The sequence below is a fragment of the Capra hircus genome (genome assembly GCF_001704415.2).
Source record: "Capra hircus breed San Clemente chromosome X unlocalized genomic scaffold, ASM170441v1, whole genome shotgun sequence".
NCBI lineage: Eukaryota > Metazoa > Chordata > Mammalia > Artiodactyla > Bovidae > Capra > Capra hircus.
Genome location: NW_017189516.1, coordinates 57,480,753 through 57,501,588, shown reverse-complemented (window position 1 = coordinate 57,501,588; position 20,836 = coordinate 57,480,753). Strand labels below are relative to the sequence as shown.

Here is a 20,836-nt window from a genome sequence, read left to right as displayed (position 1 = left end):
TTCCCAAATATCTTGGAAGTCAACTTTTCAGTCCTATGTGCCTCTCACATCTGGAAATGACACAAAACTCAAGAATTTCCTTGTGATTCTTTTAAGTTTCCAGGTTAAGAATCACAAGTCTAAAGGGAATATCTAATTGTAAGAAGTTAAAGCATGATTATTTTCCTTATCCCCACCTAAATAATTTGGTGGGACTTTAAAGTTGAGAAATAACTGGAATATATTGATTGCTGATATATCCCAGGAAGCAGATGATCAAGGTTGTGGGAGTAATTCCAGTGAGAAATAATTGTGATCTGAAGTAGAGTAATGATGGGAAGAGGTGGATGGATTTGAAAATATCTTGGACTTATACCTGATGGGCCTTAGTAAGTGGTTAGGACAAGTATGAAATTTTAAAAAGCATAAAATAATAAAGATATCATTCAAAACAACTATTTACAATAGCTAGGACATGAAAGCAACCTAGATGTCCATCGACAGGTGAGTGGATAAAGAAGCAGTGGTACATATACACAATGGAACATTACTCAACCATATAAAGAAATGTATTTGAGTCAGTTCTAATGAGGTGGATGAATCTAGAGCCTATTATACAGAGTGAAATAAGTCAGAAAGATAAAAACAAATATTATATATTAACACATATATATGGTATCTAGCAATGGAGGCTCAGACAGAGAGAACAGACTGTGGACACGGGGTAGCAGGGAAGCAGAGGGTGGGACAAATGTGGAAACACGCACACTACCATATGTAAAATAGATGAGCCAGTGGGAATTTGCTGTATGACTCAGGGAGCTTGAACCAGGGCTCTGTGACAACCTAGAGGGGTGAGATGAGGTGGGAGGTGGGAGGGAGGTTCAAGAGGGAGGGGATATATGTATACCTATGGCTGATTCAAATTGCTGTATGGCAGAAACCAACAGAATCTGTAAAGCAATTATCTTTCAATTAAATAAACTTTAAAATATATATAATTAATAGCAAAGAATAATAATAATTTGGTACAGATGTTGGACAGTTCAGTAGGTTGTCAGAAGGGTGGAGGGTGATTAAAATTGTACTGCCTTGAGTTCCCATGATTTTTTTTAAAACAACTTTATCATGGTATAATTTGCATATCACAAACTTCATCCATTGTAAGTATATAATTCCATGATCTTTACAAAGTTTATTGAGGTATGCAACTGTCACCACTATCCAGTCTGAGAACACGTGCATCACCCCAACAGGATTCCTTATTCCCATTTACAGTAAATCCCTTTTCCTACCCTTAGTCCTGAGCAGCCACTAGTTAACTATTTATTTATTTCTATAGATTTGCCATTGCTTGTGAATTTCACACATGGGCAGTGAACTAAAAAATACCAAGTCCAATTCCTTCAGATTTTTTTCCCCAAATGTCTGCTGTCAGTACCTTGTGTGGCCTTCAGGTGGAAGAACAGAAATTCCAGCCTGCTTATACGTCTTTTTTCTTCCCCATAAAGATTTCTACATCAGTTCAAAGGCTCTGGTATTTGCCAGTCTCCATCTTCTGACCAAACTCATCATCTCCCCTGTCATAAAATTTTCTTGCTAAGCACTATAGACTAGGCATTTTAGGCAGGAAAAAATATGTACTCAAATTTGTAGTAAGATCATGAGACACCAAGTTATGCCATGGGGGAACATTGCTACATATATTAAAAGCAATTTAATACTGAGTGTTACTTTTAGTGCTAACTGTTTGACACAACTAGACACACACACACACACACACACACACACACACACACTTGGATTTGAAATCTAAGGACATAGTAGAATGTAAAAGCCGGAGAAGGCAATGGCACCCCACTCCAGTACTCTTGCCTGGAAAATCCCATGGATGGAGGAGCCTGGCAGGCTGCAGTCCATGGGGTCACTAAGAGTCGGATACGACTGAGCGACTTCACTTTCACTTTTCACTTTCACTTTTCACTTTCACCCACTGGAGAAGGAAATGGCAACCCACTCCAGTGTTCTTGCCTGGAGAATCCCAGGGACAGGGGAGCCTGGTGGGCTGCCGTCTATGGGGTCGCACAGAGTTGGACACGACTGAAGCAACTTAGCAGCAGCAGCAGGATGTAAAAGCACCAGAAGTTGAGATCTAGCTCCCAACAGTATAATAGGTGACTCCCACAGCTGCTCCAATCCCAGTTTCCTCATCTGTGTGAGGAGAGGGTCAGATGGCATCCCATCTAAGGGCCTTTCACATCTACTACCTCATGACCCGGTGATTCCTTCCTTAGAAAGTACAGCTCATCTGTCTTCAGATTATTTCATTTAAACCAGTAGTCACTCACACCCACTTCAGATCTATCCATTCTTCTTCATTTCTCTGCAGTGAACAGATACATTTTGGTAAAGCCAATGTAAATGTCTGTCATATGTAAGTGATTGACCAACCAGAAATTCCTGGTAAAACTTTAAGTTTACATTGTCTTTCCTGAATTAGCTCTCCCTGCTTTATAACCCATTAGCAATGCAAGATCAGAACTATTTTACTCCAAACCAGGTTGTTTTTCCAACGTGGGATCGCACTTTACCTGGCACAGTAAGCCTAGAGGAGTTTTACATATAAGTCAAGGGTTTTGTCTTATGGCTTTGCTTGCTGTTTTTGCCTTTTCAGTCTGCATGACTTGTTATTCATATCAATACTCATTACGATTCGTGAATCATGGAACTTACTTTTAACAGATAATCTGGAATTTTCTGGGAGTTCATTTGGCTTCTGCTGTTGTGCTATATTAACATTCAGGAGTGTTGCTTGGTCTTGCGGCCAGCAGTTGCACCTTTCAGAGTCACTCGCTCCTGGCCAGTTATTGTAGATGCATGCTCAACTTTGACTTTCCTCTGACCAACCCTCCTTCCTCCTGAAATGCTCTTCACATACTCTACCTGCCACCTCCTCAGCCTCACCAAATCCTTCTTACCTTTCAAGTCTTAGTACAGATTCTGCATGCTACCTCAGAGTTTCTCAACATCAGCATCATTGGGCTGGAGAATTCTCTGTTGGGAGGTGTGTCTAGCAGCAGCCCTGGCCTCTACACACTAAATGCCAGTAGCATGCTGTCCCAAGTGGTCACAACCAAAAATGCCTCAGACACTGTTATACATTCCCTGGGGACCAAAATCACCCCTATTTGGGAACCAATGTGTCACTAAAGCCTTTTCTTTTTGATCCAGTCCAAAGTGGCTTTTTCCTCCTCTGAACTGAAAGAATTGAAACCTTAAAGTTACTTAAATAGATACATCAAATGAAGAGAGGAGTGCAAATGAGAAAAGAGACTGCAGATTTTTACTTTTATTTTTGTGTTTGGATTTTCCTGCAAGCAAATGGCTTTTTTTAAAAAATCAGATTTTATGTATTTGCGAAACATTTTCTTGGCAACCAAAATTGACAGAAATGAAGGATCCACTAGACCAAAAGAAAGTCAATTAATCTACTTTTATTACAGACAAGAGAAATTAGCATTTTAATTTCTTCGCAACTTATTGGTCGGCAGTTTTTATGTTGTATTTCTTCTGCGTAATAAGATCCAGTCAAGACAGAGAGCCAGTGTTTATACCTTTTGGCACACTCCATGTGTTCCCAGGGCACCCCAACATGACCCAGCCATAGCAATCAACCTCCAGTGAGGTTCAGGTCAGTGGGGTCTGGGAGAAAACTAAGGATTCCCAAAATTCTTTGATGAGAAATAATTCTGAATGGGTTTTGCCTTCTTATTTTAAGTATTATGGAGGCCTCAGCTGCCACCATTTTTACCTTATTTCTTAGAGAAGAATCATGGAAGAGCAGAAGGAAATACAGAAGCAGGAAAATATGTGCTGGCAATACTTTTCCTCAAAGACAACCAGAGTAAACATTTTGGCTTATGTACTTCCAGTCTATCAGTAGTTATGTCATATTATATGTACATTTTGTTCTGCTTCATTTACTTAGTATATCAAGCATTTTCCTGTATCATCAAGGTTTCTATATAAGCATTATATATAGTCTGTAAAACACTACATTGAACCAAGATCCTTAACCAGCATCCATCATTAGGCCCACTGTCTCTCATATGTTTCTATTATAAATAAATCCACAAAGAACATCTTTGTGTGTAAATCTTTATCTGTATTTAGTCACATTTCCTCAGGATGGAGTTTTAGAAGAGGAATATTTGGGTTACTTGTGGATTTTATTTGTTTTCTTCTGGCATACCATCTTATTCCCTTATACTGTTACCATTTTTAATCCCAGATCTTTCTTGGCCAGCTGCTCCCTTCTTTCCTTTCCATAGTTCCCAAGCCTAGAACTTTCAGAGCGTCCCAATCCAACATTACCTGAGACAGTGAGTATTTAAACAGTCTCTGTAATTTCCCCTCACATAACCCTAGATCATTTGGATTGGGCTCATTTCTGGCATCCCTATGCTACCATGTTTCTCCTTCCCTCTAGGCCAAAGAGCTGAGAGATCTACTTGTCTGCCTCTCACTTCCTGTCTACCTTCCACTGTGTTCCACATGCCTGAGCGAGGCTACACACCTCTTCATGGAAGCTCCTCTGTAGTAGATGCCATCAGGACCCAGAACATATCCCCTTGGCATGTGAGCATGGTGGCCCAATTTCCAACTGAAAGCACCAGGGATTCTTTGCCTGTGGGCCCTTTCACCACAGGGCCATGCTCCTGGAGCAGGCCAGAAATGCTCTATGAGCATTCCACTAGGAATTCTCACTCCCAGAAGAACAGCCACCTCTCATCACTGATTGACAGGAGCTGGTAGATAAATAACCCAGTTCCCTCTCTCTTCAGTCAACTTCAAGGCATGTAGCCTGCCATGTTTTTCAGATCTTCCCAGCATGGTTCAACTCCAGTTGCTGACCGTGGTGCCTGACTAAACAATGAATGCTTTGTTGGCTTCCTCACCCTCCCCTGCTCACCTGCGCATGCTTTCTAGGAGCATCTCCCAAATCAGCTATCATCTTATGAATTCTGGTCTTAGGGTCTGCTTGGAAGAACTCCAGTCATCCAGTGATAACTGTAGGCTAGTTAATCTTCACCATACAAGTAGTACTTTAGAGCCACAGAATTGCAAGTTCAAGATCTTACACTTCAGCTTCAGAAAATTTATCTTATGTAATTTTGTTTCAAACTAAGTCCTAGTGACTTAGAACATCTAAGAACATCAGAAGAATGTCAGCCATCTATCATGGCCATCTTTGCAACATGGAATTTGAAAAGAGGTGCAGGGGTTGATTAGAGGCCTTTTAATCGTAAAATTAATTAACAGCAGGAAAATCTGATTATTCTAAATAGTAATTATTTGTCATTTCCACCACAAGATATGAAGTGCTTGTGATCAGCACCTCCTGGTCAGCATGTTGCCAGGAATTAATTCATCAGGTTTTTGGATGGTGCACGTTGTCTATTTTTTAGCCAGAGAGAAACACCTCAGTCAAAACTGTAGTCATGATTAGTTTACATACCTCATGTACCAGAAGTAACTCTAGTCAGTGGAAGAAATCATTACTTTATTGATTCAAATTCAATAACCTTCAGACTTGAAGAGCTTATGTTTTTATTGTCAAAAAGTAGTTTTTAGAATGTGCATCTATTATATGAAATAGTCACAAATCCAGAACAACAACAACAAAATGCAACTTGTGTAGATTCTTGGACTTTCATCCTAAGTCTAATAGAAATACGTATAAAGTCTTCAAAATATGTATAAAGTTCAAAATACGTATAAAGTAACATTTACCTTGGCTATCTAGTTTCTTTTCTGGTTTTCCTAAGTTACCAGGATTGTTATTAGGGCATGGGAAACTTTGGGTTGGCCAAAAAATTCGTTCAATATTTTTCATAAGCTGTTATGGAAAACCCAATCAAACTTTTTGGCCAACCTAATAAATTCCGGAATGGATCTCCAAGAGGTAGGCATGCATTAGCTATGAAACAACCTTCCCCATCTTGACCAATTCTGCTCTAAGGGGCCACTTTTAAGGGCAATAACATTATGTACTTCCATGGGACCATCACGGCATTTTAAGATTATGCAGCAAATGAGATGTGTGGAAAACTACATTCTGTTAAATATACTTTTTACTGAGGCAAGGAATTATGTAGAACATTTTAGAAAAATGAGGTAAAATATTACATTTAGAAATTCAGATACATAATGGAATAAACCTCAGCATCTGGCGCATGGAACACATGTGAAATACATCATTCCCAAACAATGCTGAGAAAGTGGGGTGTTCTCACATTCAAATATCTCTAATTAGCAATGCCTGTTCTGGGTAGCTTTATTACAGCCACTTCACTCGAGCTAAACACATTGTGCCAGTGTAAATATCCCCTGCTTAAAATCATTACCGGAAAATAATGTTTTCCCTTTTGCTAAAAAATGGCATATCAAAAGCAAATGAACTCACTACTGTATGATTTGTTCGTTCATTATGACTAAGCTTGGCCTGTAATTATGGTACCGAAGAGAACACCTCTGTACCACGACTTCAGCTTTGCAATAGGACTTTTAAGTCACGTTGAGCATGCTCAAAGCTTTTCTTTTTAGGAGCAGCCATTCAGAGATTCTTTTGCAGGGCAGCAGGTGTGTTTCACTTCGTTTTGTTTTTAAAGGGCAACAATTCCGTTTAACATCTTGCATAAATGGGGGAATTGAAATTCTGGAGGCCAAACCATCCATCCATACCGCCCTTAAGACACAAGGGAACTTTTGAAATAACAGAATTTTCTCAGCATTAACGCAGACTCCACCCAGGAATACACACATGTTTTATAATGAGTTTTTCCAACAATGATTTTGTTTTATTATCACACAAAAAAACACATAACATAAATCTTCCATATTTGAGTGTACAGTTCTGTGGCATCGAGTACATTCACAATCTTGTGCACCCATTGACACTCTGGAATTCCAGGGCATTTTCACCACCCCAAAAGGAAACCCCATAGCCATTAAACAGTCACTCCTCATTCTCCCCACCCTCTCAGCCTCTGGCAACCACTAACCTGCTTTCTGTCTCTGTGGATTTTCTTATTCTGGACATTTCATGTAAGTGGAATCAAATCATAAAATATGTGGCATTTTGTGCCTGGTTTCTTTCACTTACCATGATGTTTTCAAGGTTCATCCATGTTGTAGCATGTATCAGAATTTCATGCTTGTTGTAGCTAAATAGTATTCCATTGTATGGATGTTGTTGTTTCTGTTGCTAAGTTGTGTCCAACTCTTTGCAACCCCATGGACTGTAGCCTGCCAGGCTCCTCTGTCCATGGGATTTCCCATGCAAGATTACTCAATGGGTTGCCATTTTCTCCTTCAGGGGATCTTCCCAAGCCACAAATTGAACTCCTGTCTGCTGCATTGGTAGTCAGATTCTTTACCGCTTAGCCCTAGGGAAGCCCATTGTATGGATAGAGCACACCTAACTTATCCATCCCAACATATTGTTTTTAAATTGATCTCAAGTATACTTGTATTTGAAAAAGATGGAAATCTTTTTTTTTTCATTTTATTTAAAATACAAAATATGGGATACTCTAACTGGCTTTCATCCTTTGAGATGATTGCAGTACACAGGAGGTTGAGCCTCCATTGATTCTAGAGTTAATTACTAGAATTCTTTACACAACATTCTCAATCTCTTAGAACGGTATAGTATGAAGAACGTTAGATTGAACTACGTGGTATATTCAGTATTTGCAATTGTAGGATTTTAAAATTGCAATTGTATGAATCAGGCTATTTACCTCTATATAAGGTTCAATAGAGAATGCAGAATAAACAGGTGTTGCTTGCAACATGGTAGACACCTACCATGTGAGTTCCCTTCCCCTTGGGCTTCATGAAAACTGTTCAAAGAGGCTACTTTTCAGATGAAGTCCATTTCCCAAGATCATATCCTCTGAGCAGGTTTTCTCATTGTCCTTTGCATTTCTAAGGGGGAACAACTGAATCTCTCAGCCCCTCTTTCCAACGAAAGACAAAGGGCCTATAAGGTGAGGCAGAACATGAAGTTGACTTTCTATTTTTTTATATTATTTCTTATTTATTTATTTTATTGAAGTATAATCGACTTACAATATTGTGTTAGTAATTACTGCTGTCAAGTAAAGTGATTTAGTTGACTTTCAATCCTAAATCAAGGCCTCTTTGCTACCTTGCCCAGTAAGATTATAGGATCACAGGTTACTAACAAGAGGTTGAAGCTCAAGTTTTGGGCTCATAAAGCATGGCACCTTTCGTATGTGTGTGTGTACCCTTTCCTGTTCACATTCCCATATGCCCTTAATATAAATAACAATGAAATTATCAGTTATTTTAGAACTGTCAGTGGCTCTTCTCCACCGTGTTAAAATAGATTATTAATGATCAACTTGTTATAAACTGAACATGAGATTTGGCCACCCCCTCACCTTCTATTGATACATTGCCCTCAAAGCTCTGTACTGAAGGCAGGATTTACATACTTCCACAACTGTCATTTTAAAAGATCCTTGGAAATGTGCTCTGGAAGAACATGGAACATGCTGTTTATAGTTCTGGTCTGGTGGCTAAATCAAACTTACTACTTGATGAGCATGACAGGGTTTTGATTGCATCCATCATTCATATTTAGTCTTTGAATTGGGCATGTACCAAACCCTTTTGAGCAAAAATGTTAAATAGCTAGGAAGATAAAGATAAAAAACAGCTCTTATCAGGTTGACCTTATGTTACCAATAATCAGATCAAATATTTTCTTTCTTTTTTCTAGTCTCCCAAATCAGCATTTATTAGTGCTGCAAAAAAGGCAAGATTAAAGTCCAATCCAGTCAAAGTACGGTTCTCCGAGGAGGTCATCATCAATGGCCAAGTGTCGGTGAGTTGACAGTCACCTACTGGTGACTCACAGAGAGCCAATTGCCCCACTGGAATGATCAGTTCAAGATGGGTTGTTGGCTTTCACAGGGTATCGAATCTCAAGATTGTGAAGGGATTGAGAGATTGCCAGGTTGTGCCTGCTGTGTTCCTCTTCCTTCTTCGTTTTTTAAAAAAGATCTATTTATTTTATTTTATTCTTTATTTTGTGTTTTGGCTGTGCTGGGTCTTCATTGCAGCACATGGGCTCTCTCTGGTTGAGGTGAGAAGGCTTCTCATTGTGGTGGCTTCTTTAGCTGGGGAGCATGAGCTGTAGGCCAGTGGGCTTCAGGAGTCGTAGACCATGGGTTCAGTAGTTGTGGCCCCCTGGCTTAATTGTTCCTCAGCATGCAGAATCTTCCTGAACCAAGGATTGAACCGGTGTCCCCTGTGTTGCAAGGCGGATTCCTTTTATTTTTTTAATTGTGTAAGGTGGATTCTTTTTTTTTTTTTTAATTTTTTATTTTTTTTAAATTTTGTAAGGTGGATTCTTAACCAAACCCAGAATACATAGTAGTCCATTATTTCCTTGAATGTTTCTAGGCTTAGGGACATCACTACTTTGCAAAGGAATTCATTTGATTTGAGATCTCTGACCTCGCCTCCTGTTGAGTAGACTATGCCCCTTTGAAACTTTCATGTACTTCTCCCTATTCTGCCAACTAAGCATTCTTCCATGTGACAGCCCTTTCTATATTCTGAGAAGGGTTTCCTCTAAGTTTTTCTTATCCAAAATAAAATGTCTCTATTCTTTCAAATAATCAAAATGGAAAGAAGTTAAAATGATGGAAAAGTCTCCTGTATTCAACCAGGACTGAGGAAATACTGCTCAAACCTCCATCAATAAGTCTTGATAGGAATCATGGCTACTCAGGCACATAATTGATCTTCAAAATGAATAATGCAACAATCGATGGCATGCTTATTTTCAGTTTTCTCCCCAAAAATAGAGCCTAGTGTTTTTACTTATTTTTTTTAATTTTTATTTTATTTTTTTACTTTATTTTACTTTACAATACTGTATTGGTTTTGCCATACATTGACATGAATCCACCACGGGTGTACATGCGTTCCCAAACATGAACCCCCCTCTCACCTCCCTCCCCATAACATCTCTCTGGGTCATCACCGTGCACCAGCCCCAAGCATGCTGTATCCTGCATCGGACATAGACTGGCGATTCAATTCTTACATGATAGTATACATGTTTCAATGCCATTCTCCCAAATCATCCCACCCTCTCCCTCTCCCGAGCCTAGTGTTTTTAGTTTTTAGAAAGCTACCCTCCAGGGCACTCATATTTTTTGGACCTTTGAAGTGCCAGCTTTTGGTGTTGAGGTATTGTTGTTTAAGTAAACTTACAGGGATAAAATGGCATCCATGATATACTTGGTATGGGCCACAGACTCTTCCCTGAGGGTGGTCCTGGATGTGAATTTGAAGATACAAGCCTTCAGATCCTTGGCAAGGCACTCATGGTGCAAGTGTCTTCTTGCCAAAACTTGCTGCCCTGCATCTGTTCCGCTTGGACGTAGGATATAGGACAGCTCTGGGGGTCGATCATCTCCTTCATCCGCCATGGACTAACCACAGGCTTGAACATGGCAGGGACATTCAGTCTCTTGTCTGCTGCTCAGCCTTGTGACTGGCTTCCTTTCCAGTCTCCTCTTGCTCTTCTGAGTCATTGTGTGGCCTTCCTTTTAGACATGGAGCCTCACTCACTCAATGAATAAGGCAGCAGGAAAGTCATGTGTGAAACCCACAGGAGTAGAGAGGAGGAGAGGGGAGTCAGAGAAAGAAACAGGAAGTGAAAGGCCAAAGCCTTTTTCAGGCATACCTGGAAACTGAATTCTCATGGACCAACTGATGGACATTAGCAAATCTGTGGCCATCTGGTCTCCATTTCCTCATCTGCAACACAAGGGACTTATGCTTTCATGATTGCTGGCTTTACCTCCATTCCTAAGACTTCTTGACCAACCGCATGTTTGTGGAACTCACCCACGTTGGCTTCTTATTCCCCATTTCATCCCTCCCTACTTCCAGTTAAAGAGAATTCAAAGAAACACATTTCTTTTATTTACTTTTGGTTGTGTTTCAAGTATCTCTTTTGACTTATTTTTAAGTTATCTGTTTGTTACAGTGTTTTATTTTAACTCATATATCCCTTGGAGTTTAAGGAACATGCCACTCATTCATGTCTGACTTTTTGTGACCCCATGGACTATACAGTTCATGGTATTCTCCAGGCCAGAATACTAGAGTGGGTAGCCTTTCCCTTCTCCAGGGGATCTTCCCTGCCCAGGGAATCAAACCCAGGTCTCCAGCATTGCAGGCAGATTCTTTACCAGCTGACCCACCAGGGAAGCCCAAGGAACATGTCTAAGTGGCTTAAAAATCATTTCGCAAAATTACTTTAAACTCGAAGCTTATTAATGTTTATGATTTGCCATCATGACTCCTGCCAACAGGCATCACGTGAAACATCGTCATTTCTGGTCCTGATTCTGCTCAAGACATGTTGCTCTGCTAAAATCTGGCCTTGTGGTCCCAAACATTGTGCTTTAATTACAAAGGAATTATTTCTGTTATTGTGCTTTCCAGTGGGAGGCCTTGATTTAAATTAATTTAAAATAAAGCCTCATCTGATTGATCTTCTGATAGGAAAAGGTCTTTCAGTTGAATCAACTGAGTTATCTGTAGCTAGAGGAGAAGAATTTTGCTATAAACAACTGAATTCAGATATCACCAGAGGGATAGTTTGGTTGGCCTTAGAAAGTTTGCTTTTTTTTCTATGTTGTGATTACAATAAATTGCTGCTTCTACCAGGGGCAGAATCCTAATTCGACTGATGTGTAACTCTTTTTTTTTGTTTGTTAAATAGGAAACTGTTAAGGATAATTCACTTCTTTTTATGCCAAATGTCCTGAAAGTCTATCTGGAAAATGGGCAAACCAAATCATTTCGCTTTGACTCCAGCACCTCCATAAAGGTAAGAGGACCCACTGAACTCTGTACCTGGAGACTACCAGGTATCACATGAAAGTCCCACTGTGAGTTTTGTGTGGGTATAGCTTCATTTAGAATTATCTGTTTATATCTGAGATTGTTTTGGTTGTTTCCAAATACAGCAGTGTGTGAATACTTAAATACAGACCCAAACAAAAAAATTAAATGAAGAAGATTCTGCTCTGTGTTGCAAACCAATATAATATGCTATCAGTCATGAAATACTAGGACTAGTCATTTTAATGCAATTGAAAATTAATTAAAATAGTGTGACTGTCACCAAGAAGCCTTGGCACCCTGCCCAAAGCCAGCATGATTTCTCAGCCATGTCAGCCACAGAAAAGATTAAGATGTTAGCTGTTAATTAAATGCCTTCTACTTTAGTGTCCAGCAAAAATAAGGGATAGAATAATGTAAAGATAACATTTACTTTGAATTGCTGTAACCAATTTCATGGAAACGATACATAAAAAGGCAGAAGTGAGTCCTGCTTTTAGGGCAGGGGTGAAAAGAGGAGTCACAGAGCAATCCTCTTATTTCAGAACCACAGGTGAGTTCTCCCTAATGGGGATTATTACAAAGCGTATGGATTCTTTTCCCCCATGTTTCCTTCCTGGGGGAAAAAGTGCATAGTCACTATTTTATTGGGCAAAAGAGTGTTCAGAAGTTGATTCCTCCCTAATGTTGCATCAGCCTAAATTAGGCTTTCTTCAAATGACACAATAAAAGATTTTATTGAGTTAAAAATAAAAGATACCTAGTGATGACCTGTATCATAAAGTATCAAGAGAATATACATTTTGTATTAAAAATGTCTATCAATAGTCAGCCTCTAATTCTCATTTTTTTTTAATTAATCAGCATAGACCTTATGAGTGGAATCATTTCTGCCAAGGCCAACTTGCTGTGTGTTCTTATTGCTATGCTACCACAAGCAGCTTGTTCTGAATTGCTTTAAATAGGTAGTGATTTAGCAGGTAATAGAGCAGACAATATTAGATTGATGATGGAGCATTTAAATCACCTTTAAGTCATTGCAGATGAAATATTAACTTCCTTTGTATAAGACTGCTAATTTTAAGTGGTGATGACTGAAAAAGTCCTTTTCCTTTTTTTCCTACTCAAAATCAATTTATGGGGAGATGTGACTCCAATTATTGATCAAGTAACTTAGAGGTCAGCAAACTTTTCCTGGAAAGGACCGCAGAGTGAATATTTTAAGCTTTGTGGGCCAGCTGTTCTCTGCTGCAACTACTTGACTCAGTTGTTGTACCATGAAAGCAGCCAGAGACAGGTAGGTTCAGAAGGTCACTCAAAGGACTTTCAGAACGCAGCTAATTGGTATACTCACAGTTACAGTTTATTATAACAGAAGCCTACACATAAGAATCAACAAGGGGAGAAGATGCCCAGGGCAGCAGAGAGCAGGCAGAGAGCTCGCAGCCATATTCCCCCAATGAAGTTGTGCCAGCAATGTTTATTTCTCCTGGCACTGACCTATAACAAAATGCACTGAGTTCTGCCAACTGGAGAAGCTTGCCCAAGCCTTGATGGTCAGAAATTTTATTGGGGATTGGCCACTTAAACACAGCTGCCCACCTGTGTGGCTGACCTTAGTACCCTGACCCTCCAGAGATAAGCTGATAGCACATGACTCAAGGCCCCCACCATAAATCCCATACCCATAAATCCCCACCATAAATCCCATAGACTGTCCATTATAGTCCAAGACTCCCCAATGAACAAAAACACCCCTATCAAGCAGGACCTGCCAAGAGCTTAAAGGTTACCTCCCAAGAGCCAGGGGCAAAGAAGCAAACCTTTCTTTAGGCAAGACTAATCCTTTACTACACAGATAAAAATATATCAATAAATGGTCATGGCCAGATTTGAAATGAAAGGGCCAGGCTCTAGTTTGAAGACCCCTGACCTAACTCCAAAGAGATACTCCCTCTGATATTGTGTCTTGTTCTATGACACCAACTGGTTAGAAAAGCTCCTTGCCATTGGACCCCTTACCCATCTGAAGATATGGGTGAAGATTTGAATGCCTTTCTTAACTGAAATAAATTTAAATTTAAAAGAGAGCCCTAAAAAAAAGAGAGCCCTGTTGTTAATTCCTTCTGGCCTCTTTATTATAGGAACCCACCCCAGACGAAGTTTGATTTCCCTGAGAATGGCAGATGATAGTGAGAAGATGGGGAGCAATGTGAAGAATTCACATCAAATTAAAGTTATCTTAGCTTATGCCTAATAGCCTTATTATCACGATAGATGCAGCCTGGTAGGCATAAGATGGAAATAGTATAGGTGTGAAAGGGATATGACACTGTTTAAGAAAAATTGCCAAAATTTTTGCTTACAGATTCACAATAGGGTAATGTTATTGCTATCACATGTCCTTCCTGGTGATTCAGAAAAATGTTTTATAAAGAATGTGTTGCCACACAGAGGCTGGTTTTGTTTTTTTCTGAGACTTGAGCAAAAATTCTGAAAGAGAATCCCTTTATGAAATTCATAATAGTCATGGAATTTCTGTTGAATGATTTTTTTTCCTGGTGAGTAGTTATGGGGATCTTTGTTTTAAAGGGGCCTGAATAAATTTAAAGCGATCCACAGAGAAAAATCAAAACCTCAAGAAAGATCAATTAAAAAAAATTTTTTTTTCTCTATGGCAGGGGTTTCTCTCTCTTGACACTGGCGATACTTTGGACCAGATAATTCCTTTCATGCTAATAGCATCCCCAACCCCAGTGTGACAACCAAAAGTATCTCCAGAAATTGCCAAATGTTGCTGTGGGGCAAAATTTCTCTGGGTGGAACACCACTGCTCTATGAGATTTTCAGCATCTGAGTATTAATTATCTTTGAAGAGAGATCATTTACTTGTTTTCAAGTACATGAAAAAGTAATGGTTGACGACATTTGTTTGCATTGCAGTACACTTGTGTTTGTGTATAGAACACCCTTCTGATCATAAGTGTTTAATTGTATAAAGGATTACTGACACAGCTTGTTCATTCTACCCTCCTCAAAGATTTAAAATAGAAGCTGATATATGTATATTGTTACATCAATGAAAATAATCAATAAACAATCAAAAATCAGAATAGAAAACATTTTTATTTGAGCCAAACTGAGGACTATAGACCTGAAGCCAGCTTCCCAGAATGCTTTAGGAAAAGCATGGTTTTCAGCACAGTTTTATATCTTGTCAGAAAAAAAGAACATTAAACAGGTCAGCAATACATTGCTTCAGAATTTCAAAACAAACCCAGACCAGCATGTACACAATGAATCAATCTGGCCTTGTCACCCAGGTAGGGAGTCCTATCATCAGACAAAGACCAGCATTGGCATCCCAGGAAAGGATACATTTCATCTTTATTTTTAACCTAGGCATTCATGACTTCTGGTCAATGGGCCCTTTACTTTAATAATTAAAGCAGGTGCACAATGTTTGATAGGCCACAGACAGACTGTTCGAGTTAGCAAAATTCAGGTTAACTCATGCATAAGCTGGAATGACTTCCCAAGACCTCATTATGTGAAAATTTCTTTTATCAACTTGATACCCTAACTGTGTGCCAAGCAGTGCTGTAATCTGTGCGGTCTATGAATTCATGTAGTCCTGGTATCTGTTCTGCGGCAGATATCTTTATGATCCCTGGTTGACAGACAAGGACACTAAGGTACCTCAAAGTGAAGTAACTGGCCCTAAGCTGCCAGTGGATACAGAAACCTGACTGTTTGCAGAACCCATTTCCTTACTACCACCATGTACGCTTACAGAGGCGTTGGCAAGCTTTTTCTTTTTTTCTGCAAAGAGTCAGATAGATAGCAGATATTTGGGGCTTCCCAGGCCACACAGGCTCCATTGCCACCAGTTTCAGGTCTGCCCAGGCAAAGCACAAAAGTAGCCCATATATAAAGAGATGAATGAGACTGGGTTCCAGCTGGATTTGGCCTGCAGGCCAAGCCCTGGGGTAGACCGCTTTCAGGGATGGTTCAGTTGCCTCCCCATTTAGAATGAGGGTGTCTGAGCCAACTCCACTGCACGATCTGTGGCCAGGCTCTCTAAGACCTTAGGTGATAGGTAAGATCCTCTTCCAGCCGTGTACCAGACTGCTTCTCCGTGTCTGAAGTCCATAAAGAATTGGGGTGGGGGGTTGGCCAGGAAAAGGGCAAACAGAGAAAGAAGGCCCCATATCTGTATCTTTCGGGGGGTCTTTGGAGCATCAAGCTTAAGAATCAATCAAAGGTACAAAACAGAAAAATCAGCCTATTTGTACACTTTTCAGTCATGGTAAACTCCTTGGCTGTCTTGACTACTAACTCCAGAGGGTACCTGGATTGGTTTTTAATTGAAGTAGAATTGATGTACAATCTTATGTTAGTTTCAGGAGTACAGTACTGTGATTCACTTATATAGAGAGATATAGATATGTATATATCTATGTATATTGTTTTTCAGATTCTTTTCCCTTAGAGATAAGTACAAAATATTGAACAGAGTTCCCTGTGCTACACACTAGGTCCTTGTTGGTTATCTATTTTATATATAGCAGGGTGCATAGGTTAATTGTAATCTCTTAATTTATCCCTCCCCGCTCTCCCCTTTGATCACCACAAGTTTGTTTTCTATGTCTGCGGGTCTGCTTCTGTTTTGCCTATAAGGTCATTTATATGTGGAATCTAAAAAGGCTACCTTGATTTTGATCACATATCTTCAATGTTTCCTCTGTAAGGATGTCATCTTAACCCTTCAAGAGAAGCTCTCCATCAAAGGCATCGAACATTTCTCCCTCATGCTGGAGCAGAGGACGGAAGGGGCTGGAACAAAGCTGCTTTTGCTTCATGAACAGGAGACCCTAACTCAGGTGCGTGAATGCTGCCCGTGGTCCACGCTGCCTGGCCGAGCAGAGGCCACCCAGCCCCGAGCTCCCTTGTCCTTGAATCGTTTCAGCATCTTCCCCACAGCCCTGGGCAGCCCCACTAAAGGAAGTGCTGGCATTCATAATGGATTTTACACCTCAAGGTGATGTTTCCCTTTTCGTCAATTTTTCATAGACTGTCAGTTGCTCTCACAAGCAGAACTGTCAAAGGCTCAGCAGTGACTCACTGGGGGCGGTGGCTCTGCAGAATTATATGTCATGTGATGGTAATGACTTATTCACCTGTTCCAATAATTGATCTCTAGAAACTATTAAAAAGAAATGCTTTCTGAGATGATTTAAATGAAGCCCAAATCGTATTTCGTTCTTTTAAGTTCCGAGTGCCTACCTTGGAGTTTTTTTGGAAGCCTGAAATCCCTGACCCAGTCCTGCCCACTATAAATATGTAACCCACCAATGTGTCCCTGGTGGCTCAGGGGGCTTCCCTGGTGGCTCAGATGGTAAAGCGTCTGCCTGCAATGCAGGAGACCCAGCTTCGATCCCTGGATCAGGAAGATCCCCTGGAGAAGACAATGGCACCCCACTCCAGTACTCTTGCCTGGAAAATCCCATGGATGGAGGAGCCTGGTGGGCTGCAGTCCATGGGGTCACAAAGAGTTGGACACAACTGAGCAACTTCACTTTTCAATGTGTCCCAGCTCCTGGTCACCAAGGTGCCACCCCCATCTGTTAGCTGGGGAGCCAGGCAGGCTGCTTGGCTGCTGAACTCAGCACAGCACCGTGACTTTCCCTGTGATTTCACACAGGCATGGTCTTTGTTGTATGTACAAGGGATTTCACCAAATTTCTCTTATGTAGGAGAGTTCAACGAAGAGGGGACTTTTTGCACAGGGGTGTGAGCAGACACCAGGAGAGGCAGGCAGTCAAGTCACCCCCACATGGATGGAGTAGCAAAAAGTGTCATCATGCTTAGTTGCTTTTTGGTTGTCACACAATTAAAAGCCATACATTGGGACCTGGAGGTATCCTCAACTCTCTCGATTCAATAAAACTTAATGTGATGACTTTCTTACAAAGTCAGTATTTGTGTTCATTTATATTCCTCTCTCTAAACTTGACCTTTTATTTTTATCTACCTGTTGATATTTTAAATCTCATCTAATTGTTTATTATTGTTTGTTATTATACCAAAACACACTTGGAGCCAGATGACTTTTTTGTTCGTTGTACGGGAATGACATTTGTCATTATAGGGGAACGACTCCTGATATATTCATCATTATAGGGGAATGGTCCCTGATATAGTCGTTGTTATTGGGTAATGACCCTTGGTATGTTCGCCGTATAAGGGAATGACCCCTGATATACAGAGTCCCACATGTGAAAGGCCAGTGTTTTGCTGAGTTCCCCCATAAGCCAATCTTTAGACAAGGATTTGGACTCCAGTGGTTTATTGGGGAGGCGACACTGGGAAATGCTGGGAGAGGAATAGGAGGGGAAATGGGATAAGGGGGTGCCACTAAAGAATGTTTTCAAGCCAGTTTCCATTGTGGACAGCTGGAGCTCAGTCCCACTGGGGACACTGGGAACCGGAAGAGAGCACGCCTCAGAGGTATCCCCCTCAATGGGAAAGGGGACTGGGGTTTTGTCTGCTAACATCCTGTCCATAATTGGGGGTGGGCTTCTCCCAAGGACAGCTACTCCCTGGCTGTGCTGGTTTGCCCTGGACTGGCAGATGGTCACAGGTGTTTGCAGTACCAGCCTTCACCTTGGAGCAGTAAATGCCAAGGGGATGTGGGTGGACAGCCAGTTACTATGAGTCTAATGGAAACCTCCCACAACTTTTTGATATTTCTATTTCTGCCTTCCCCCAGAACTTCCATCTACCACCTAGAGATTCTTTCAAAAATCTTTTCTGATGCTAGGTAATCATAACTTCTCATTCTAGGTTGATTTCCAATTTTTAAATTCCTCTTAAAACATTAGAAGGAAACAAAAACCCTCTAACGATGATTCTTCCCTTATCTTTCTAAAAGACCCTTTGTTTGGTCTTTCATCAGAACTAATAACAAAGTGCTGAAACTTGAATATTCTCTCTAGACAGAAAATTGACAGTATAAATATCCTGAAACAAATTGGCTGTATGCCTTTGAATTCAATATATTTGAAAACTTGACCTGTAAAATATTTATAGGCATGATAGAAAAGAGGAGTAAGTATAAGAAATATGTCCAATAACAAAAATTGTTTTAAAACATTTACCTGTGATGAAAACCCCCAGGGAACTGCTAAGCAACTCTACCTGAATTTTTAGCAGTTTGACACTAAACTTCTATCTAGAAAATAATATTGTTGTTTACATACTACCTAAAATTTCCAAGAATTTGGGTTTTTTGCTTGTTTTAGAGACTGTAACTCTTATGGACTGCCATTTTTAATGAGTCTAACTGCAGATGGTGACTGCAGCCATGAAATTAAAAGATGCTTACTCCTTGGAAGAAAAGTTATGACCAACCTAGATAGCATATTCAAAAGCAGAGATATTACTTTGCCAACTAAGGTCCGTCTAGTCAAGGCTATGGTTTTCCAGTAGTCATATATGGATATGAGAGTTGGACTGTGAAGAAGGCTGAGTGCCGAAGAATTGATGCTTTTGAACTGTGGTGTTGGAGAAGACTCTTGAGAGTCCCTTGGACTGCAAGGAGATCCAACCAGTCCATTCTGAAGGAGATCAGCCCTGGGATTTCTTTGGAAGGAAGGATGCTAAAGCTGAAACTCCAGTACTTTGGCCACCACATGGGAAGAGTTGACTCATTGGAAAAGACTCTGATGCTGGGAGGGATTGGGGGCAGGAGGAGAAGGGGATGACAGAGGATGAGATGGCTGGATGGCATCACGGACTCGATGGACGTGAGTCTGAGTGAACTCGGGGAGTTGGTGATGGACAGGGAGGCCTGGCGTGCTGCGATTCATGGGGTCGCAAAGAGTCAGACACGACTGAGCAACTGAACTGAACTGAAAGCATGCTTTTGCATTCCATTCATTTATTTCCCAAAACTAATGTAACCTACTACTGATAAAAATAGACCAAGGTGGCTTATGGAAAATTCAGGACAGATTGTGAAAAGTGAGACTGTTAGTCACTAAGTCGTGTCCGACTCTTTGCGACCTCATGGACAGTAGTTCGCAGGCTCTTCTGTCCAAGGGATGCTCCAGGCAAGAATACTGGGGTGGGTTGCCATTTCCTTCTCCAGAGGATCTTCCCGAGCCAGGGATCGAACCCCAGTCTCTACCACTAATTAAAGGAGCCAGAGATACGATGACCCCTGACTTTCTACCATCAGAGCAGATCTTCTGGCAAAACACCCTGTAAAGTCACTGTTACATGCAACAGCAGCCCTGCCAGCACCCAGTTCTCTTAGGGTCCCACATATCCTCCTTCCTGGTTTGCTTTATAATCAGCCAGTGATGACCAGCCTAGAGCTTATGGGCTCCTGAGTTCGCTCAGTTTTGCAATCCTACCCACAGCTGGAAAGCTGGTTCTCAGGATGCCCAGTGTCCCTTTACATATGGGATGTGTTTTTCCTTTGAAATTCTTCTGTATAGCAGAGTCAGCGATGTAAATTCTCAGAGTGTGTGTGTGTGTGTGTGTGTGTGTGTGTGTATGAGTGTGTGCGCATGGAAACCAGGGACTCAATGAAGCTGTTATTAATACTATTTTTCTTTTGAACATGTTTTTCTTTTTCTTTTCTTTTTTTGGCTTCACTGCACGGCTTGCAGGATCTCAGTTCCCTGGCAGGGATTGAACTCACCCAACAGCAGTGAAATCCAGGAAACTCTCTATTTTGAACTTTTATTTATTTATTTACTTTTTGTCTGCTACAGCATGTCCAACCTTATTTCCTCTAAGGAATTGAACCCGTGCCCCCCTGTAGTGGAAGCACAGAGTAGTAACCACTGGACCATCAAGGAAATCCCCATCATATTTTGAACTTTTA

General features: G+C 40.6%; 1 protein-coding gene across 1 annotated transcript in view; it reads left to right on the top strand.

Annotated features, from left to right (window-relative positions):
• FRMPD4 (FERM and PDZ domain containing 4) overlaps window positions 1-20,836 on the top strand; it is a 206,960-nt gene that overhangs the window by 155,180 nt on the left and 30,944 nt on the right. Inside the window, exons 6-8 of the mRNA XM_013976686.2 lie at window positions 8,792-8,896; window positions 11,819-11,926; window positions 16,692-16,823. Coding sequence (XP_013832140.2) covers window positions 8,792-8,896; window positions 11,819-11,926; window positions 16,692-16,823 — 345 coding nt within the window. The remainder of the gene's footprint in view (window positions 1-8,791; window positions 8,897-11,818; window positions 11,927-16,691; window positions 16,824-20,836) is intronic.